Genomic DNA, 18392 nt, shown 5'->3' with positions numbered 1-18392 from the left:
CTCACTGCTGCGGCCTCTCCCGTTGCGGAGCACAGGCTCCGGACGCGCAGGCCCAGCGGCCATGGCTCACGGGCCCAGCCGCTCCGCGGCTCGTGGGATCCTCCCGCACCGGGGCACGAATCCGTGTCCCCTGCACCGGCAGGCGGACTCCCAACCACTGCGCCACCAATAAGCCCAGTACACACTTTTTTTAAAGGTGCTTAAAGATCCTGGAAATTATCTTCAAGCTGGCATACCAGGAAGCATAGTTACTGTTGAAATAAAGTTTGTCAGAATGCTGATTTAATGTAGTTGAAAAGAAATTTACATTTTTCATAATCATAAACATTTTTAGAAATGTTAACTTATTTGATAAGTAAGCCTGTGTAAGTTTAGGGAAAACACACCCAAGTAAAATAAAATGCATACTTAACACTGACAAAGCAGAGAAAAGACTTAATTACCAAAATTTTATATCAATTATGTAATCTTGGGTTCTTAAATCGTTTCTGGATCAATTTCTGCAAGAAGATGTTTTAGTAAAGTCTAGAACATTTAAAGTATTAATGTAACCAAGCAAGGGCTTGTGTGCCCATGCCACAGAAAGCCAAACTCTGACAGTGGGAGTTTGCAGCAAAGTAAGGGTTTATTTGCAGGGCACCAAGCAAGGGAGTGGGATACAAGTCTCAGATTCACTCCATCTTGGTCTCTGAGTTGGAGATGTTTTGAAGGGGAAGAACAAAGAAACTGGAATTAATCATTGTCTTGTGACATTTCTTAAGCATGATTTCATGAGTCAAGATGTCTCTGGTTTAGGATTCTCTGGCCATGTGGTCCATGGCTCAGGGGTCTGTGAGCTCATCTTGCCCTGGAGAAACAGCCCGAGTTTTTAAGGTAATGATGATATCTACAACAACAGCAATTTTAGTCACCTGACTCTGGTTGGTTAGTGTTCAGTTAGCATAGGATTGAGGTCAGAGGGCACAAGAAAGGGAAAAAAGTTTTGAATAGAGAGATTAATCATTAACTCGGTAAGGAAGCTGTTTTAGCGGGGCTCAGTTTCATTAGATATTCAATTTTCTTATTTTCTGGAAATTTAAGACTATTCAATTTCTGTATGTGCTTATTCTCTCTATGAGCTCATCAGAACAGTGCTCCTTTAATTTATATCTTCCAGATATAGGAAAAGATATCATAGACACAAGATCTTTCTGAATTACAGAATATTTTGGAATATTTTTTGTCTTTATATTCCAATAAATATTCATACTTTATTCCTCTTATTAGGCAGAAAATATGCTTATATTTTATTATTTAACCATGATCTTTCTACATTTATTGTTATTATGAAACTAGTTTTATTAATTCATGAAATTTGGTATCAAGAAAGGGGTAGAGCATACCACCCCTCAAAAAGACATGTACTCAAGCTACAAGATTTAGAGAAACAGTCTTGTTAGAAATAGGCTTAATAGGTTTTTTTAGCCCATGTTCTAGGCTTAATTCACCTCTAATCCTTCTCGTGTTAAGAGTTTCTTCTCATACCTTCCCTTCTGTATTTAACCAGGCAGAGCAAAACATCCATATTAGCTAAACTGAAATTTTAGGTAGGAAATACAGAAAACATTAGAATGAGATAAAGCAGGCAATGATCTTAGTAATGGTGGTAGGACAAAGAAGAGGAGTCTTGAGAAATCGCCTCTCCCTTACCTGATTGCCTAAGTATAATATATATGTGGTATTTATTCATGCTAATGTATAATTTTACATTTTATTATAATTTAAATTTATGGTAATTCTACGTTTTAAATGGTTCAATGGATGGGTTCAATGACAGAGATGTAGGCTTCAGGCCTTAAAGCCTCTTTTTTTTTTTTTTTTCTTAGAGAATGGACTTGAGGATATGGGGAGGGGGAAGGGTAGGCTGTGACAAAGTGAGAGAGTGGCATGGACATATATACACTACCAAACGTAAAATCAATAGCTAGTGGGAAGCAGCCACATAGCACAGGGAGATCAGCTCGGGGCTTTGTGACCACCTAGAGGGGTGGGATAGGGAGGGTGGGAGGGAGGGAGACGCAGGAGGGAAGAGATATGGGAACATATGTATAACTGATTTATTTTGTTGTAAGGCTGAGGCTGACACACCATTGTAAAGCAATTATACTCCAATAAAGATGTTAAAAAAAAGCCTCTATTTTACACACAATGCTTGCTAATGGAGCTTGCTGTTTCTCTGCAGCTTCCAAGACTCTGTAGGGCTCTGGTTTCTTGAGAACCACAGTTGGAAGAAGAGCCCAGGCTAATGAGCGATTTTTAAAAGGCACTTTTTTTTCAGATGCCCTCAACAGACTTGAAGTAAAACCATCTCTCAAATGTATCTTGGCTAAAGAATCCCAAACATCTATATCATTAAAAGAGCTGTGGTACCCGAGCAAGGATGCAAACACAAGGGTGTGAGGCTTCATGATTATTTTTTAAACCCCACTTTTGAAAAAAATAAATTTGTCAATTGCCCACCTTCTTAACTGTGAGGGTCCCATGAGCTTCTACACGCAAAGGGCTTACAACAGTGCGCCGCACATAGGCCAGGAACATTCTTTGCTCCCAACTCATCCCCGGCGACACAGTTCAGGTGGCTGCTGCCCCCTGGCGGCCACGCCCGACTTCCGCCTCCCGCACCTAGCGCGGTTGCGGCGTCCACGTGGTGTCCGCTACGTCACGTCCGGGCCTTGATATTCGTGGTTGTGGGTCACGCGCGATGAAGTGCGTGTTTGTTACTGTAGGGACCACCAGCTTTGACGACCTTATTGCATGTGTGTCGGCGCCCGACAGTTTGCAAGTGAGTGGGGAAGGCGAGCGGGAGGCGAGCGGGAGGCGGGCGAGCGGCGGCTGGGCTCCCCGCGCTGAGCTCGCCGCTCGCCGCCACCAGCCTGACCGCTAACCTCGGTAACCTTGCCTGACTGTTGCACTCGGGAAGAATCTCTGGCAGCTCAATCTCTGGTGCCGCCGCCCATCAGCCGGCTCCTCCCCGCGCCTGACTGGGCCTTCCTCCAGCTCCCCCGGTGCTTAGGGTCCTCCGCCTCCTCTTCCTGTTCCCTACAGTCTTGCCGGGCCGCTCCTCCCCGTCCTTTCTCCGGCTCCTCCTTTCTCCCGGATTTTCTCCGCGGATTCTCCGCCTCCGCCTCTCCATCCTCCGGCTTAGCCTCTCCTCCCAGCGGCTCCGCCTCTCCGAGCCGTGGCTCCGGCCCGCCTCCCGGGCCCGTGCCTGTGCCCGCCTCGCTGGCCCCTTGGGGCCGCGCGGTCGACGCGCTCCGTCGGGCTCTGCCCTGCCCGACCCGGCCGGTCCGCTCGGCGCCCTGCCCCGGCCCTGCCCCGCCGCGCTCGGGCCGAGGCCGCCGTGCCTTACCTCCGGCTCAGGCACCCTCGCGGCCGGCGTCCACGCGCGGCGCGGCATCCCCCGAGCGCGCCCTCTCCTTATGGCTCGTGGTTCGCGCAGCCCCAGCCGTGTGCTACGGCGACGCTGTTCCTTGCTCTCCCTCCCTAGTTTGCGACGCCTTTTTCAGTCTTTGCGTTGGTCTCCAAGTTCTTGTTGGGCCATTTCTGTCACGACGGGATGAGCTGGGGCGTTTAGATCCCTTAGGGCTAGTGAGGTGCCAAGTCGAGGCCCGGGACGGGGGGGAAAAGGAGCCATTTGAAAAACTAACGGGCTCCAGTTCGACTATTTATTCGGCAGCTTGTGCTCCGATTGGGTGGTTTGTTGTCGATATTACTGTTTTTACAGTAGCCTGTTTAAAAGGCCCGCTTTTTCTTTTTTCCCGTTTCAGATAATCCAGAGCCTCGGTTACAACCGACTTGTCCTACAAATAGGTAAAGGAAAGGTGGTACCTGAACCATTCAGCACGGAGTCATTTATTCTGGATGTTTACAGATACAAGGATTCATTGAAAGAAGACCTTCAGAAAGCAGATCTTGTTATTAGTCACGCCGGTAAAGTGCCGTAGAACTGTCCGGTTTGGTTTTTGGTAGACAACAAATAAGAACAGAAACTCGAACCTTTCTGATGTAAAATAAAATCACTAGGGTAACTCACCGGTAGCCATTTTGAATAAAATACTGATTGCAATATAGCAGTCGGGAACATTATTGGAGAGAATTTATAATTCTGGGTGATAGAAAAATGGGAAATCAATCACTGAAGGCCAGCTTTACAGTTTACAGAACTGTAAACTTTAGGGTTTACAGAAACCCTAAACACAGGCAAAATAAGTTATCCAATGACGTGTCAAGAGTTGTCAGTGGGAATTAGTATCTGGGCTTAGGTCTGCAGGAACGTTCAGCCAGCTAATTGGTCGGATTGGTCATTGAGAATTTGGCTTTGGAAGATTTTTTACATTTCTATTAAAAGGTTAAGTAATTTGTCCAGTCAGTAAGCGCCAGACAGATAACAGTCTGGTGCTGGTATCGTCTACCCAAAAAGGATTTGTCTGCTCACTTAGCAGTCTCCTCGCTCCCATTTAAACTATCTAAATGAGTTTAGAGTTAAAAGTTGAATTGACCCAAATATTGTATATATGCATGTTTGTGGAGATTTATCCTTGACTCTTTTGACAAGCAGACTCATAAGGAGTGGTCAAAGTTTTCCTTTATTGGTGCTTGTCACTACTGAAGGCTTGCTTACTTGTGTTTGAATAGAAGTGCAGTATGGCTTCATGTACAGTATGTTGAACCTGAATCTTATTTGGATTCAAGGCCCATGCCCAGGGCATACTACTAGAGGGCAAGTTGCAAAGCATTGATATTGTTGGCAGTGATAAAGAATGTGTTTTTCAAGTCAGGTTTGTAACACTAGAGACCACTCATAACTGTTTTTTGTCATTTTAGATGTATAATTAAAAGGCTTGATTTGTAGTGTTGCCAACTAAATTTTTCATCTTTTGAGTTCTAGTTATAAGGCCTGGTGAATCACTGTAACTTTTTTTTAAACTGTGTTAACAAATTTGGTATATTTTTGTAGGTGCAGGAAGCTGTTTGGAGACTCTGGAAGAAAGAAAGCCACTCATAGTGGTTATAAATGAAAAGTTGATGAACAATCATCAGCTGGAATTGGCAAAGCAGCTACACAAAGACGGGCATCTCTTCTACTGTACCTGCAGGTATACTAGAGACTGATTATTTGACCTCTTAATTCCTTCCTAGCTATTCTTACCCACCTGCCTAACCCGCCTGTATCTTTGATCTCTTACCTTCTCCCACTTAGCAAACATTTTGATTTTCTCACCTGTAAAACCTGCTCATTTGTCTTCTACTTTGTGATATCTGTGTTGTATTTCTTTCCGTGTCTATGCTGATTTCATTGCATGTGAATATCTGAATGTGTGTGTGTGCACGTATCTGTGTGTATTCATCTGGGTGTGCAGGTCTCTGAGAATATAAACTTTTGTGTTCATTATTTTTCATTATTTAAGGAAGGCATTTGCTTATTTTTAATTAAGGTTTTGCTTTCAGTAAATCCACTGGAATCCCTAAATTAAATTTACTCATTCATTCATTCAACTATATCTAATACATGGCAGGCATTGTTTTTGGTGCTGTGGATAACAGTGCTAAACATGACGTAAAGTCCCTGCTTTCATGGTGCTTATGTTCTAGTGGTGGGAAATAGACAGTAAACAGTTCATAAATAAGCAGTCGAGATAATTTCATATGGTGAAATGTGTTATGAAGAAAATAGGACAGGGTGATGTGATAGCTGGGGTGAAAACTAATTAGAATGGTCGGGGAAGGCATAACTGGGTATATGACATTTGAGCTGAGACCTGAATAACCAGGAAGAGCCAGTCATGTGAAGCTCTAGAGGCAGAAGGAACAGCAGCAATTGCAAAGGCCCTAAGTTGGGAATGAGCTTGGAGTTTGGTGTGTTTGAGGAACAGAGGGTTAGTGTGGCAGGAGTACAGTAAGCAAGGGAGAGAATGTAGTATGAAGATGAAGCTGGGTGGGGATAGTTCACAGAAGAGTTCTGATTTTATTCTGTGTTTAATAAGAAGCCATGGGAGTATTTTAAGCAGAGGAATTGCTTTATGGTAAGGAGTATTATTTTCTAGAAGTATATTAGAATTCAGCAAGAACTGATCAACATCACAATAGAAGGATGAAGAAAATTGCTGGTTTTCTATTAATTTTTCTTCAGACACTAGAAGCTTGCCAAAGGGTCAGGTCAGTAATTCCCAATTGTTGGACTTTAAAAGCTATCCTAATTTGTTGTTTTAAAAAGAAAAGACCTCATAGAAGTATTACAAAATGCATATTTCTTATGTTATAATAAATTGAAATTAATTTGAAAATAAACCTTAGAAAAAACTGGTTAGAACATAAGCTTTAATTTTACTGCTTCTGTGTCTTAGGCACTCAGTAAATACTTGTTTATTCATTATTTATTGGGCACATACTGTGTGCCAGGCATTATTCTAGGTACTTGGCATCATCAGTGAACAAAAACAAAGTTTCCTATTCTCATTGAGAGGAGACAGATTCATTGATTGTTCCAGGAGCAATGGTTGGTGTCCTAATCCCTATAATGATGGAGGAGAGGGAATGTCAGGGTGGCTTTGTAATATAGAAGCCATTCTTAAAATATTGTGAGTCAGGGGAGAAGCTAGATAATCAGAATTATGTGGGCTTCAGATAATGGGCATATCTGTCCTTAGGTAGTTGAGATTGTTAGGGGTTAATACCATTTTTGAAGAGGAATCAATGTTCATCTTCCTTGGTTTATGCAAGTCAATTTTTTCAGACACTTTTGATGAGTATTTTCATTCTAAACATTAAATCAGCTTCGATTTTTATGTTAGTACATTAAAAAGGGGAAAGCATTGATTTCATAGACACATCCTGACTCTCTACTCAGGCTGAAAAAGGAGCTGTACAAATCTCCAATTTATTAATTTTTTTCAGTTTTATAATTCTTTTTTTCTTGTATTAATTTCAAGAAAGTTGCACACGTGGATGCCATAAGGAGAATCAATAATTGGTTGTATTTTTATTTTAGGTATATCATTTATTTGCCCCAAATGTAGGCTGGATGATTGTTCTAATTTAAGTGGCTGGTTTAATTAAATTTCTGAAGTAATAGTTTTATGTTGTGGGTCTGAACCTTATTTCCAACGTGCATAGCGATTGTATGTTGCTTAGTTATATATGGATTTATGGTAGTAAATTACTAGCAAAAATTATTTCACAATCTTCATGCATGGTCTAGTAGTCTCCCCAGCTTATTGTTCTTGTCTTGCAGCTGTTACTTTTGGTTTCATTTATTCTGTTTTCATAAATTGAGTTTGCTTCAAGTTATATCTGCCCAGTCATGAGAAGTGTTCCAAAGCCATGTGACCACATCTTTCATGAAATAACATTTCTGAAATATTTCAGTTGATGTAAAAGATAAAATGTTGAATTGCTATTGACATGTAATGCACTTTGTATTATTTTATTATTATTGTGTATACCTATAATACTAAAATACATTGAAATTCACATATACAGGTTGAGAACCATCACAATATTCTTGGAAGTTAGATTCAGTCATCAAGTGGGCAGCATTGAATTATGGAATTTTCTCCCATATTACCTAATATTTTTCTTCTTTTGTTTTAGCATGCTTCCTGGGCTGTTACAGTCAATGGACTTTTCAACACTGAAATGTTTTCCTCCTGGCCAGCCAGAAAAATTTTCTGCATTTTTGGATAAAGTTGTTGGATTACAAAAATAAACACTAAACTCTCAAAGCTTTAAAAACACCCCTCAAATTCAACTTATGGAATGTGGTTAAATCAAATTAAATGTAGAGTATATATTTGTAGAATAATATAAATTAATAAGTCTCCTACATCTGTAGAATGTATAGAAAATTTTATGGTGTGAATGTTAGCATTTGGGTCCAGATTCTAATTGCAATTTCACAAATTTATTAGATTTTTCCCTATTCTTCATGTTTTAGTAAAAGAAATATGTAGTGAGCATTCACACGTTTTATTCTAGAATCCCAAATGGATTTGGAATCATGAAAAAAATGAATTAAATATGAAAACTTTGACAAAAACCTCAAATAGAGTAAAAAATGAAACAGTAACAAACTTGTAAAGAAAATTTGAGTCAGAATCTTTAGCTTCATAATCCAAGGAACCAAATTAAAAAAAAAAAACAAAAATGATGGATTGTGTTCTGTGAAATAAAAAGCTCAATAATTACCTTAAAAAGATTAACTAGCAAGTCAGTTGATCTGTTGTACTTCGAGAAACTACTGTTATCCTGAAGAATAGAGTGGAGGATGTGTTCACTGTTTTCCTGTAAAATATGAATAGAAAGTGACAAAAATAAACTTGCCCAATGTCAAAGCTTTACTGGTTTGAGAAGAGTAAATCAAAAAGCACTTGTGCCAATAGGACTTGCTGTTATTTTTTAAGGACCCCCCCCACAGTGGTGTGGAAACATTTACTGTAGCATCATAGAGGAATTTATGCCCTTATAAAGTTAGTTTTACAAATGAATAAATGATCTGATGTGTGTAATGGCCTAAATTTATGGTTTTAAAATTCACATAACTCAAAATAGATACTTTATGAAATTCTGATTATGGTAAGTGGTTTCAAGATCTATAAAATAAACTAGATTATCCATAAGTATTGATAGTTTTCTGGTAGAAAGTTTAGATATAATTCATCCATAAACATAGAGCATTCACTATAAAGATTCATTTTTGATTGCATTATCCCAAAATGTTGAATATTCTAAACATTTTACTTGGGATGCATTATATAATGTTTCTGTAGATTTATTTTCCTGATTGTGTTTTACTTAGGCTAATATTAAAATAAATTCTTACTAATGGTAGAAGGTGGTGGCTGAGAAGTACTCCGGGTAGCAGGAGGATACAACTTGGATTAAATTTTGCTGAGAATAACCTAAAAAGTGAGTAATATACACAGTTGAGAATTCATAGCACCATAATCATAATTGTATATTAATGTTAACCTAATGCTGTAGGAAAGGCCCTATTCAAATCCATAGAGAGAATTTCACTTTTCTGGCCTCTCTTTTAAATATGTTTCTCTAGTTTGAGAAAAAATGTGGCTTAAAATTTATGTTGATCACTCAGTCTTTAATTATCTTATGTCATGAAGGATTAACCATAGAGAATCAGAAACAAATGAAAGGGTCTACTCAAACATTAGACAACTAAAGAGCAGCATAGGGCCCCAAATCCTCTGCTTCTTTCCCACAAGAGCACATAACCCAGATTCCATTATTTCATTTAGCAGAGGCTTAAGCCAGTGGTGTCAGTTGTGTGTAGTGACATCTCTTGACTATACCTTTGTAAAATTTTATATCACTTGTGGGGTTTAAAAAGCAAAGGATATCTTAGAACCATTTTGATTTGGCAGGAATCCTCAAGATCATGTAGTCCAATCCCTTCATTTCACAGATGAGGAAGAAGGCCAGAGGTTACAACTTGTCTAAAATAACAGCCTTTGGCAGAGCTGCCACTAGAAGCAACTTCTTGACTCCCAGTCCTGTGCTCTTTCTACCATACCATAATATATGTTGTAAGCTTTTTGTTTCTTTATATTTGTTTGCCTAGTATTTATTTTAGTTACTTTAATCCCTTCCAAGGGAGATTTTCTTCATTTCCAGAAGTTTAATTATTTTAGAAGGAATTTCACAGTTCACTAAATTGGGTTTTCCTTTGGTGTATTGCAACCTTAGCTGGGACTTAGAAACTGGTGATTCCTGAGTTTTTGGAATCTAGCAAAATGCCACGGTATAGCATTGATACTAGATTGAACAAATAAAGGCTTTAAGACAAAGAATTGTAGATTTTGGGAATTGGTAGAGAATTTTAAAAATACCTAGTGCAAACCATTCATTTTACAGATGAGGAAAGAGGCTAGGATAAATTAATTGCCCAATTAGAAGGGTATTTCTAATTGGTCCTTAAGAAAAAATTCATGGTAATCAAAATTCTATTTGAAATATTTACCCAATAAAATTTGTTTAGTTTCATTACCTGACAGGGCTTCAGATGTTTGAAATCAGTGTATAAGTGCAGTGCAGTTTATGTAGCAGTTTTCTGTTGAGAGGTATTTAGATATCCAGGGATGAGGAAGTGAAAGAGAAAGTTTAGTATTTTGAGAAATTCACATCATTGGTATGTGCAAAGGTGGACAGGTAATAGAAAGTTGATTGATGTTGGAGTAGGTGAAAAGTGATGTGAAGTTATAGTATGCTTGGGAAGTAAGGATTTTAGATGACTACGTGCTTATAATTTGGAAGGGAAGAGTAGGATTTGGTGTTAGGTAAGATAGTACAGCTGATGAACTTGATGCACGGTTCTGTAACATTGAAAAGTAGTCATCTCAAAAAGTATTATCAAGTGATTCTAGACACCAAGAACCTGTATTAGAGCACTGCTTTGTATGCTTTTAAAGGCAAATCATGTGGACACAAAGGGCAATATAAAAATGTATACCACTTTGATAATTTGAGGAAATTTTCCAAGACTAAGGATGTCAGGAATGACTAGCAGTAATATAGATATTTTTCTTGGTTCTTTATTATAGTATAAGCACTTATTCCCTGTGATTTATTAAAAATAGGAAATTATCAGAGATGACCAGCAATCTTCATGTGGTCTGAGAAATGGGATGTATGGCCAGATTACTTGAAATTGTATTTTTGGGAAAGATTTGGACACGGTGGTCCTGATAGCTGTGTGGTAATCAGTTTTCTGCTGAACAGTTGGTACCGTATTTTTATGGGGGAGTGGGGAATGAAAAATAACAGTAACAGTTAACACCCTTGCCTGCTTAGTGTGTGTCATGTACTGTTTGAAACATTTTACACAAATGAACTCACTCACTCTTTACAGTATAACTCTATGAAATAGTTACTGTTGTTGCATTTTGCAGATGAGGAAACTGAGTTCAGAGCATAATGTGAAAAAGGAGTTGACACTGGGCTTCCCTGGTGGCGCAGTGGTTGAGAGTCCACCTGCCGATGCAGGGGACAAGGGTTCATGCCCCGGTCCGGGAAGATCCCACGTGCCACCGAGCGGCTGGGCCCGTGAGCCATGGCCGCTGAGCCTGTGCGTCTGGAGCCTGTGCTCCGCAACGGGAGAGGCCACAACAGTGAGAGGCCCGCGTACCCGGGGGAAAAAAAAAAAAAGGAGTTACGCTACTGAAGTATCCAAAAGATGGTCTGGGAATTGTAATTGGAACACTGAATTCCAGTATGTTTCCATCATTTATGGGGACAGGAGGACTGTATATTTGAAATCATGGGACTATTCCAAAAAATTTAGATTGTATGGTAGCCATGGGTATGTAACCTATTTCAGTTTTTACATTGCTATTTAAAAGCATACTGATCACTACTCATAAAACCCCTGTGGAGAAACTCCCAGTCGGTTACCTGTTTGCAACTTACTTACCAGCTCCTTTGTTTTCTCTGTAAATGTTTGTGTTTGGGGCTCTATTTTTGGTCCTCCTCGTATATTTTTTCTGGGTATTTTCATCACTCCCAGGGTTTCTACTATTGACTCCCCTATCCATCCCCCAACTGTGATTTGAGCTTCTGCATGGTATTTCCAGTTGCTTATAGGTCATGTCACTCTGTTAATTCTCTTAAGCACCCTAAACTTGATATGCCCCAAACTAAAATCATATTTCTCCTTTTCGTCCTTCTGAGAGCCTTATCTCTGTTAATGGTGTCACCATTTAGTCAGTCTTCCAGGCTTTAACTCTTACAGCTCCAACCCTTTATATATGATTGGTCACCAGGTACTCTCAGCTTTACTTCCTAAATGGCTCAAGCCCATTTATTTGTTCTCTTAGTTTTTTTTTTTAAACATAAGTGCATGATAAGAATCTACTTTTTATATCAGCAGGACTCAAGACATGATTCCTGCTCTGGAGGAACTCTTAAGTATAGTTGAGGAGGAACTATACATTCGTGTATCCTCTGCCTGAAAAACAGTTGGCTATCCGTAAATGATAAATGCACTTCTGTAACTTAGTATTCTTTTCTCATCTTGGTTAGGTATTGGGTCTAGGAAACATTGTCATGCACACATTCATTTCCTACCCTCTTTGACTTGACTTCAAAATATCTAGTATGTCTCTTGTTCAAGAGAAAGATGTGACCATCGCATTATATGGTGAAGTTTGTAGGATCAAGCATTTCTAGGAATGGCATCTAAAACATAGTAGTGCTGATCTATGTAATGTTCTAATGGTATTTAAGGGTCTGTCAAAGAACGGTACCTGTTGGGGATTTTCGGACAAGCATGGTGTTAAAAATCAGAGGTTTATAAACAGCAGTAGCTATAGTGTTTTCCAGTAAAAGATTACATGGAGAAAGGTTTAGGATAACCACCAAATCACACTTAACTCCTTGTTAAATGGTTAATTCCTTACATGAATATTCTAGCACAGTCTTGCATAGTTCTTTGAATTCTTATGATTTTTGTTGGTGGCTAGATAAAAGGTGAGCAAAACAATCTAGCTTCAAATGGGAAAGTAAAATACATGTTTCTTGACGTTGATATTGATTCTTAAAAAATATTTTGAGGGGTTTTTATACCATCATGTCTCATCTATTTTAGTATTTCACTTCTAGATCCTTATTGTCTTTATGAATTTTTACTGTATCCTGGCTGAAATTATCTATTATGATTGACACTCTGTCATGAATTTTCCTTTTTTTATGTCCTCCCCGTGTGCCCTGCGTGGAAGTGCGGAGTCTTAACCACTGGACTGCCAGGGAATTCCAGTGTCATGATTTTATTTTGATGGCTACAGCCCTGCTTTCTGAGGCAGTAGTTCTTAAGCTTTTTGGGGGTCATGAAACCCTTCAAAATACTTAAAACTATTGCTTCTCTCTCTACTCACACATATACATATTCTGCTATGAATTTCAGGGAATTTACAGGTACCTTGAGGCCGCCCCAGGTTAAGAATCCCTAGACGGAGGCCAACTTCAGTAATTCCTTGGTCATTGTTCATTAATATTTGATGGTAACTATTAGACTCCTTTATAATTAAACCCTCTGATTAAATACATTTAAGTTTAGTAATTTCCAGTTTTTATAATACAACACAAATTATAAATTTTTCTCTTCGTTTAAAACATGCCAGACAACACATTTTGACACTAACTTAATACTTTAACTCAGTATCTATAATCCATAATGTCTTGTGTAGTACTGTTTCTAATTGATAAAAGGAACTAAATGAAAATTATTTTCGTTTGTAGTAATTATTTTAGGATATATTACATTGGGCTATCTGGTAAAGCAATACAGTGTTGTAATTTACTCATTTACTGTTAAGTGTGCTTCTAAAGTATTTGCTGAACTGATAGTCACTGTTAGAATGATGTCTGTGAGAGGCCATATATTGCGTCTTTGTTACTGTTCATTTCCCCTTTTGTCCAGAACATGGTGGTGGTTTTTCCACTACTGTATGAAGTGGGTGGATAATACACTCCCCAAATTTAGGAGTGAAAACCATTCCTAAATTTTCAGCCTAAGTAATTTTCTGGATTTCAGTTTTTCCATTTGTGAATTAGTAAAACTAGCTTTCCTCATAGGTGATTTCTAAGACGTAAAAGCAATTGTGTGGCATGTTTGAAAATAAAAAATGTTGAAATAAGACATTTTCTCTTGGTTAGAGTTTTTGTTTTAAGAAGTAGGAATAGGCTTAGAGACATTTTCCTAGAATTCACAGTATATAGTCCTAAATGATACAGAAAGCAAAATCTTCATTGAATTTCATATTTAAATTCATATTCAGTCTCTAGTTGGGGTTGTAGTTAGAGAATTGAAGTTTACTTAGAGGTTTAAGTGCCCGAGTCTTTTCAGTGCATCAAAACAAAGAAAAGAATGTTCTGGTTTTTATTCTCCCTTTCTTCAATCCCCTGTCTGTCTGTAGACAGATTGGACAGTGCAAGTAGCTTAAAAAAAAAACAACAGAAAGCAACCTTCAGTATTTCTGTGTCAAGATGATATATTTTTAAAGAATACTGTTTTCCTTTTTTTCTAATCTGTATTAGAATGCTTCAGGTGGAAGTAGGGAAGAGAGGGAAATGAAAGCAAGTGGTTCTTGGTAATGTTTCTTCTGTTTTGCATATCTGAGCAAGGATAACTGCTCTGGGAAATCAGTTCTTTTTCTTTATTGTCTCCTTGAGGTTGAATAGGGCCGTATTGGCCAAATTTTGTTTTGGAACCATTGTATTTCTTTTCCTCATTAACCTTGCTTTGCTAGTTCTGTTTAAATGTTCACCGTGAAAGGAAGTGACAGGTTCTAGTTTCAGAGTGCTGTTAAAACATGTTTTAAAAAAAGACAGTTTACCATTATATTTTTCAGTAATGAAAGACCTTAAAAAGGTTCTGTAGAGTTGCAGAGCAATTTTCCCCATTGCCCCCATGTTATTTGGTACTAAAAATAGTTAAATGATTTAGTATTATGTTTTTAAAAAAATACTAATTGCCTTTTCAGCAGGTTGTTACAAGTCCTTATATACATGTATCTATTGTTAAGTTTTTCAGCTTTGTTGAGATATAATTGACATGTAACATTGTTTAACTTGTATATCATAATGATTTGATGTATGTATATAGTGAAAAATGGTTACCACAATAAGTTTAGACATCCATCACCACATATAGTTACAAATTTTGTTACCTTTAAAAACCTAGGTCTATTTATTTCACTTGATAAGGTAAGATTTATCATTCATTTTTATGTGGGCCATTCAGCCTCACAATTCGCCAGGATGATATGTTAATCCCCCTATAAGCTATTTTTATGGTTAATGTTGATCACAAATTTGATCATCTAAAGGGAGGGCAAATCTGTTACCCACCATTGAATCACAGAGAATCACCGTTCCTTAGACTGGAAGGAGAGCTTAGAGATCATACAGCCCATCTCCTTTATTTTACAGGTAAGGAAACTGATGCAGAGATTAAAGTGGCATAGCAAAGTTCATAATATTCTTTTCACGGTACCATATTGTCTCTTAGAAATTAAAATAACTCAGAAGCATCATTTTTATACATTTACAATTATACATTTGCAACTATACCATATATGTCACAGACAATGTATGCTGTTAAAAAAAAATTCCCGACATACACCTCATATAATTGGTTGAAACATGAAGGAGTGTTATCTTAGAATTAAAACTATCAGTATTTATATGTTGTACTTCAAAGAATTTCCCTACTTCATCAGTGAAAGAAGAAATAGGCAATTCCAGTTAAAACAACAAATCCCATTTTCAAGTTGAATTACAGTATGGAAAGTAGTTGTAAAATTAAAGCATGTCAATTTTATGACAGGTCAAATGATAATTATTTTAAATTATTTTTATTTTCTTCCATTTGTTTTATTTTAATCTGTACCCACAGTACTGTGCTTAAAATGTCTTTAAGGCAATTATTTTTCTTCCCATTATTTTCAAGAATTTAGGTGAAATTGTTCTGGTTCTTACCATATTTTTTTCTTTTTTTGACCAAAGAATAATTTCTTAGTGAACCACTTTATTTGGCAGGTAGCAGTTAACAGCAGTCAATACTTAAACACTTATGTGCTACGCACTTGACATGCAGTATCTTATGTAATTATTCCAACAACCTGAGATTTAGACCACAGAAAAATTCCTGGAGTAACATTTCTCAAACTTTGAAAATTTGAAAGCAGTAGCTGTAGCGCATTAAAAACCATTAGTAACTTGAATGCTAAAGTTACCTGTTTAACTTTGACCTGGCCTTTTCCTAAACCATTTTTCCTCTTACGGGAAAGACCAGGTCAAAGTTAAGCAGGTAACTTTAGCATTCCTTGACTCCTTCAGTATTGCTAATGGGCATATGAACCTCAAAGGCAGGATTATGGTAGGTGGCCTTGAAACTCTCTTCTTAGGAATACTTAATAACTTGTGGAACACCTTGTTCTAGAGCACTGGTTCCCAAAGTGTGGTCCTGGGCTAGCAGCATCAGCATCTCCTGAGAACTTGTTAGAAATGCAAATTCTTGGGACCCACCCCAGACCTGGCTGAATCAGAATTTCTGGGCATGGGGTAATCTTTTTTCAAGCCCTTCACTTAAGAACCAACCACTGTTCTAGAGGTTTGCAGGATTGGAGTAGTTTGCTGAGGAAAAATAGCCAGTTTGGATTTCAATGCAATAGATATTTCAAAGGACACTATTAAATACTATGAAATTGCTTTCTGTTATATACAGGATGAATTCTAGTATTGTCCCACAGGTCTTTTTTAAAAAGTCCTGTTGTACTAATTTGGGGAACATGACTTGTACTTAACCATCTCTGAGTCCTTGTTCATATCTTTTCTTCTTTAGTATGCAGTTCCTCTTTATAATAATTATGCAAGAATCAGGAGACAATATATAGTTCTAGTTCTAGTACTATTGCCAATTGGATGTGAAAACTTGGGTAAGTCTTATAATTATTTGAAACCCGTTTCTTCATCTGTAAAATAAGAGGTCCCTTTTAGCTGTAACATTCTACTTATCATTTATTTTCCCAGTTTATTATGCCAGTCTGTTTCTTGCTCACTTTATTGAATTTTTAATTTTATTATTTCTTAATACATGTAAATATATAAAATTTTAACTAGTTCTACAAGGCTTATAACAAGAAACAGCAGTTCTATGTCCCATTCCTCCCCATCTCTAATCCTGCTTCCTGTAGGTAACCATATTACATTATTTTATATGTTTTATAAGTGATATTTTCGAACTTGTTTTTTAAATTTAAATATCATCTGTAGACTTCCTACTGTGGAAGAGAGGCTTTATCTCCCTCCTCCCTTGCTTCCACAGTGGAAAGTCTATAGGTGATATTTAAATTTAAAAAACAAAAACAAATTTAGTTTATCAGTTATGGTGAGATCTGTTTTCAGTGTTGACATTATTATGATTCTTTGAGTACAGTATTCACATATGAGCCATGTAGTAAGTGTTGATTGATTACATTTCTATAAAACTGTTTACCTCATTTCTGTTTTTTCATTTGCTCAGTTTTCTATAGAACTATTCCCAAACTCCAACAGAGGTGGCCATCTTTCCTAGTATGTTTAAATATGCTAGGTTATCTATGACTTTTATTATTATTTATGTTTTACTATGTCTGTGCTGGAGTTCTCTTTTCTTTTACCTGAACTGGTTGTTCTCTATCTAGTCCTGCTTAAAAGTCTGTCCTCCTGGGATTTCCCCTTTATCCTTATCTTAAAAATTCCTTTTGCTTCTCTTGTGTTGAATCTTCTGTTTCCAGGATTCTATGTGCCCCACCCCCTTTTGTGGTTTGACTTCTTTGTTTTGGTTTCAGATATCCTCCACTAGCTTTCTGACAGTAAGGCACATTTTTTTAAATCTTTCAAGTTTGAAAATGCCTTCTACTCTTCCATCTGATTGATAGCTTGGTGTATAGAGTTCAAGGTTAGAAATAATTTCCCCTCAAATATTGAACTTCATTGTTTTCTAGCTTCTAGTTCTTCTGATGAGAAGTTTATTGCTATGCATATGTGTGATCTTTTGTTTAAGACCTGTTTTTCCTCTCAGAAAGCTTTAGAATGTTATATGCATTGCAGATCATCTTTTTTGCTTTCATTTTTCTGGCTACTTCATGGACCTTTTCAATCTAAATATAGACAGTCATATCCTGCAGTGCTAGAATTTTCCATACATCATCATCATTATTTCTTCCTCTCCGCTTTCTTCATCTCATTTTGAGACTCAGTTAGATATTGGCTTTCCTGAATTGATCCTCTAATTTTCTTGTTTTTTCTCTCCAACCTTGTCTGTTTTGTGAGCTCCTCAACTGTAAATTCTGTTCCTTCTACTATTTTTTTTATTTATTTTTAAATTTAAATACAGCAAAATTAGCATTTTTCATGTACAGTTCTATAAATTTTGACAAATGCATAATCGTGTAACCACCACTACAATCAAGATACAGAACTCTTCCACCACACCCATAAATCCGCTCCTGTCATCCCTTTGTAGTCAACCCTTTCCTACAATGCTAACTACTGGCAGCAACCAATCTGTTTTTCCTTCCTATAGTTTTGTCTTTTCCAGTATGTCATATAAATGGAGTCATACAGTATGTAGCCTTCTGAATCTCTCCTTTTGCTTAGCACAATGCATCTGCAATTCACACATGTTCTTGTATATATCCATAATTCATTATTTTTTATTGTTGAGGAGTATTCTGTTGTATGGATGTACCACAGTTTGTCCATTCACCAGTTGAAGGATGTTTGGATTGTTTCCAGTTTGGGAGGAATCATGATTATGAATAAAGCTGCTATAAATATTCATGTACAGGTTTTTGTGTGAA

The 18392-nt window shown here is 37.5% G+C and overlaps 2 protein-coding genes across 5 annotated transcripts in view; both read left to right on the top strand.

Moving 5' to 3' along the window:
- Positions 1 to 2674: 2674 nt before the first annotated feature.
- On the top strand, positions 2675 to 8735 carry LOC149744203 (UDP-N-acetylglucosamine transferase subunit ALG13-like). Of its 2 annotated transcripts, none has more exons than XM_089904172.1 (4): positions 2675 to 2821; positions 3807 to 3849; positions 4997 to 5135; positions 7630 to 7747. In XM_089904172.1, exons 1-4 carry the CDS (start codon positions 2741 to 2743, stop codon positions 7742 to 7744), a joined length of 378 nt encoding a protein of 125 aa, XP_089760298.1. In that variant the 5' UTR covers positions 2675 to 2740; the 3' UTR covers positions 7745 to 7747. The 2 variants fall into 2 exon arrangements, with proteins under 2 accessions (XP_089760298.1, XP_089760297.1); XM_089904171.1 differs by having other exon boundaries at positions 2682 to 2821; positions 3807 to 3969; positions 7630 to 8735.
- A 94-nt stretch (positions 8736 to 8829) lies between these two features.
- LOC111165789 (ALG13 UDP-N-acetylglucosaminyltransferase subunit) overlaps positions 8830 to 18392 on the top strand; it is a 79055-nt gene continuing 69492 nt past the window's right edge. For all 3 annotated transcript variants that reach the window (XM_089904169.1, XM_089904168.1, XM_089904167.1), the window contains exon 1: positions 8830 to 8943. The gene's annotated coding sequence lies outside the window, so the exon portion shown is untranslated. The remainder of the gene's footprint in view (positions 8944 to 18392) is intronic.

This window comes from Delphinapterus leucas, chromosome X, assembly GCF_059928025.1.
Source record: "Delphinapterus leucas isolate spDelLeu-1000000601 "Yukka" chromosome X, BTC_Dleu_Yukka2, whole genome shotgun sequence".
In the NCBI taxonomy this organism is placed as follows: domain Eukaryota; kingdom Metazoa; phylum Chordata; class Mammalia; order Artiodactyla; family Monodontidae; genus Delphinapterus; species Delphinapterus leucas.
Note: the sequence above shows the minus strand (reverse complement) of the source record. Positions and strands in the feature narration are given on the sequence as shown.

What these genes read in the sequence shown, in the direction of transcription:
- LOC149744203 (XM_089904171.1), top strand. Translation starts at nt 2,741, where the DNA reads ATGAAGTGCGTGTTTGTTACTGTAGGGACCACCAGCTTTGACGACCTT. An exon ending in CGGCGCCCGACAGTTTGCAA is followed by an intron (nt 2,822 to 3,806) that starts GTGAGTGGGGAA and finishes TTCCCGTTTCAG; the next exon opens with ATAATCCAGAGCCTCGGTTA. An exon ending in CTCTTCTACTGTACCTGCAG is followed by an intron (nt 5,136 to 7,629) that starts GTATACTAGAGA and finishes CTTTTGTTTTAG; the next exon opens with CATGCTTCCTGGGCTGTTAC.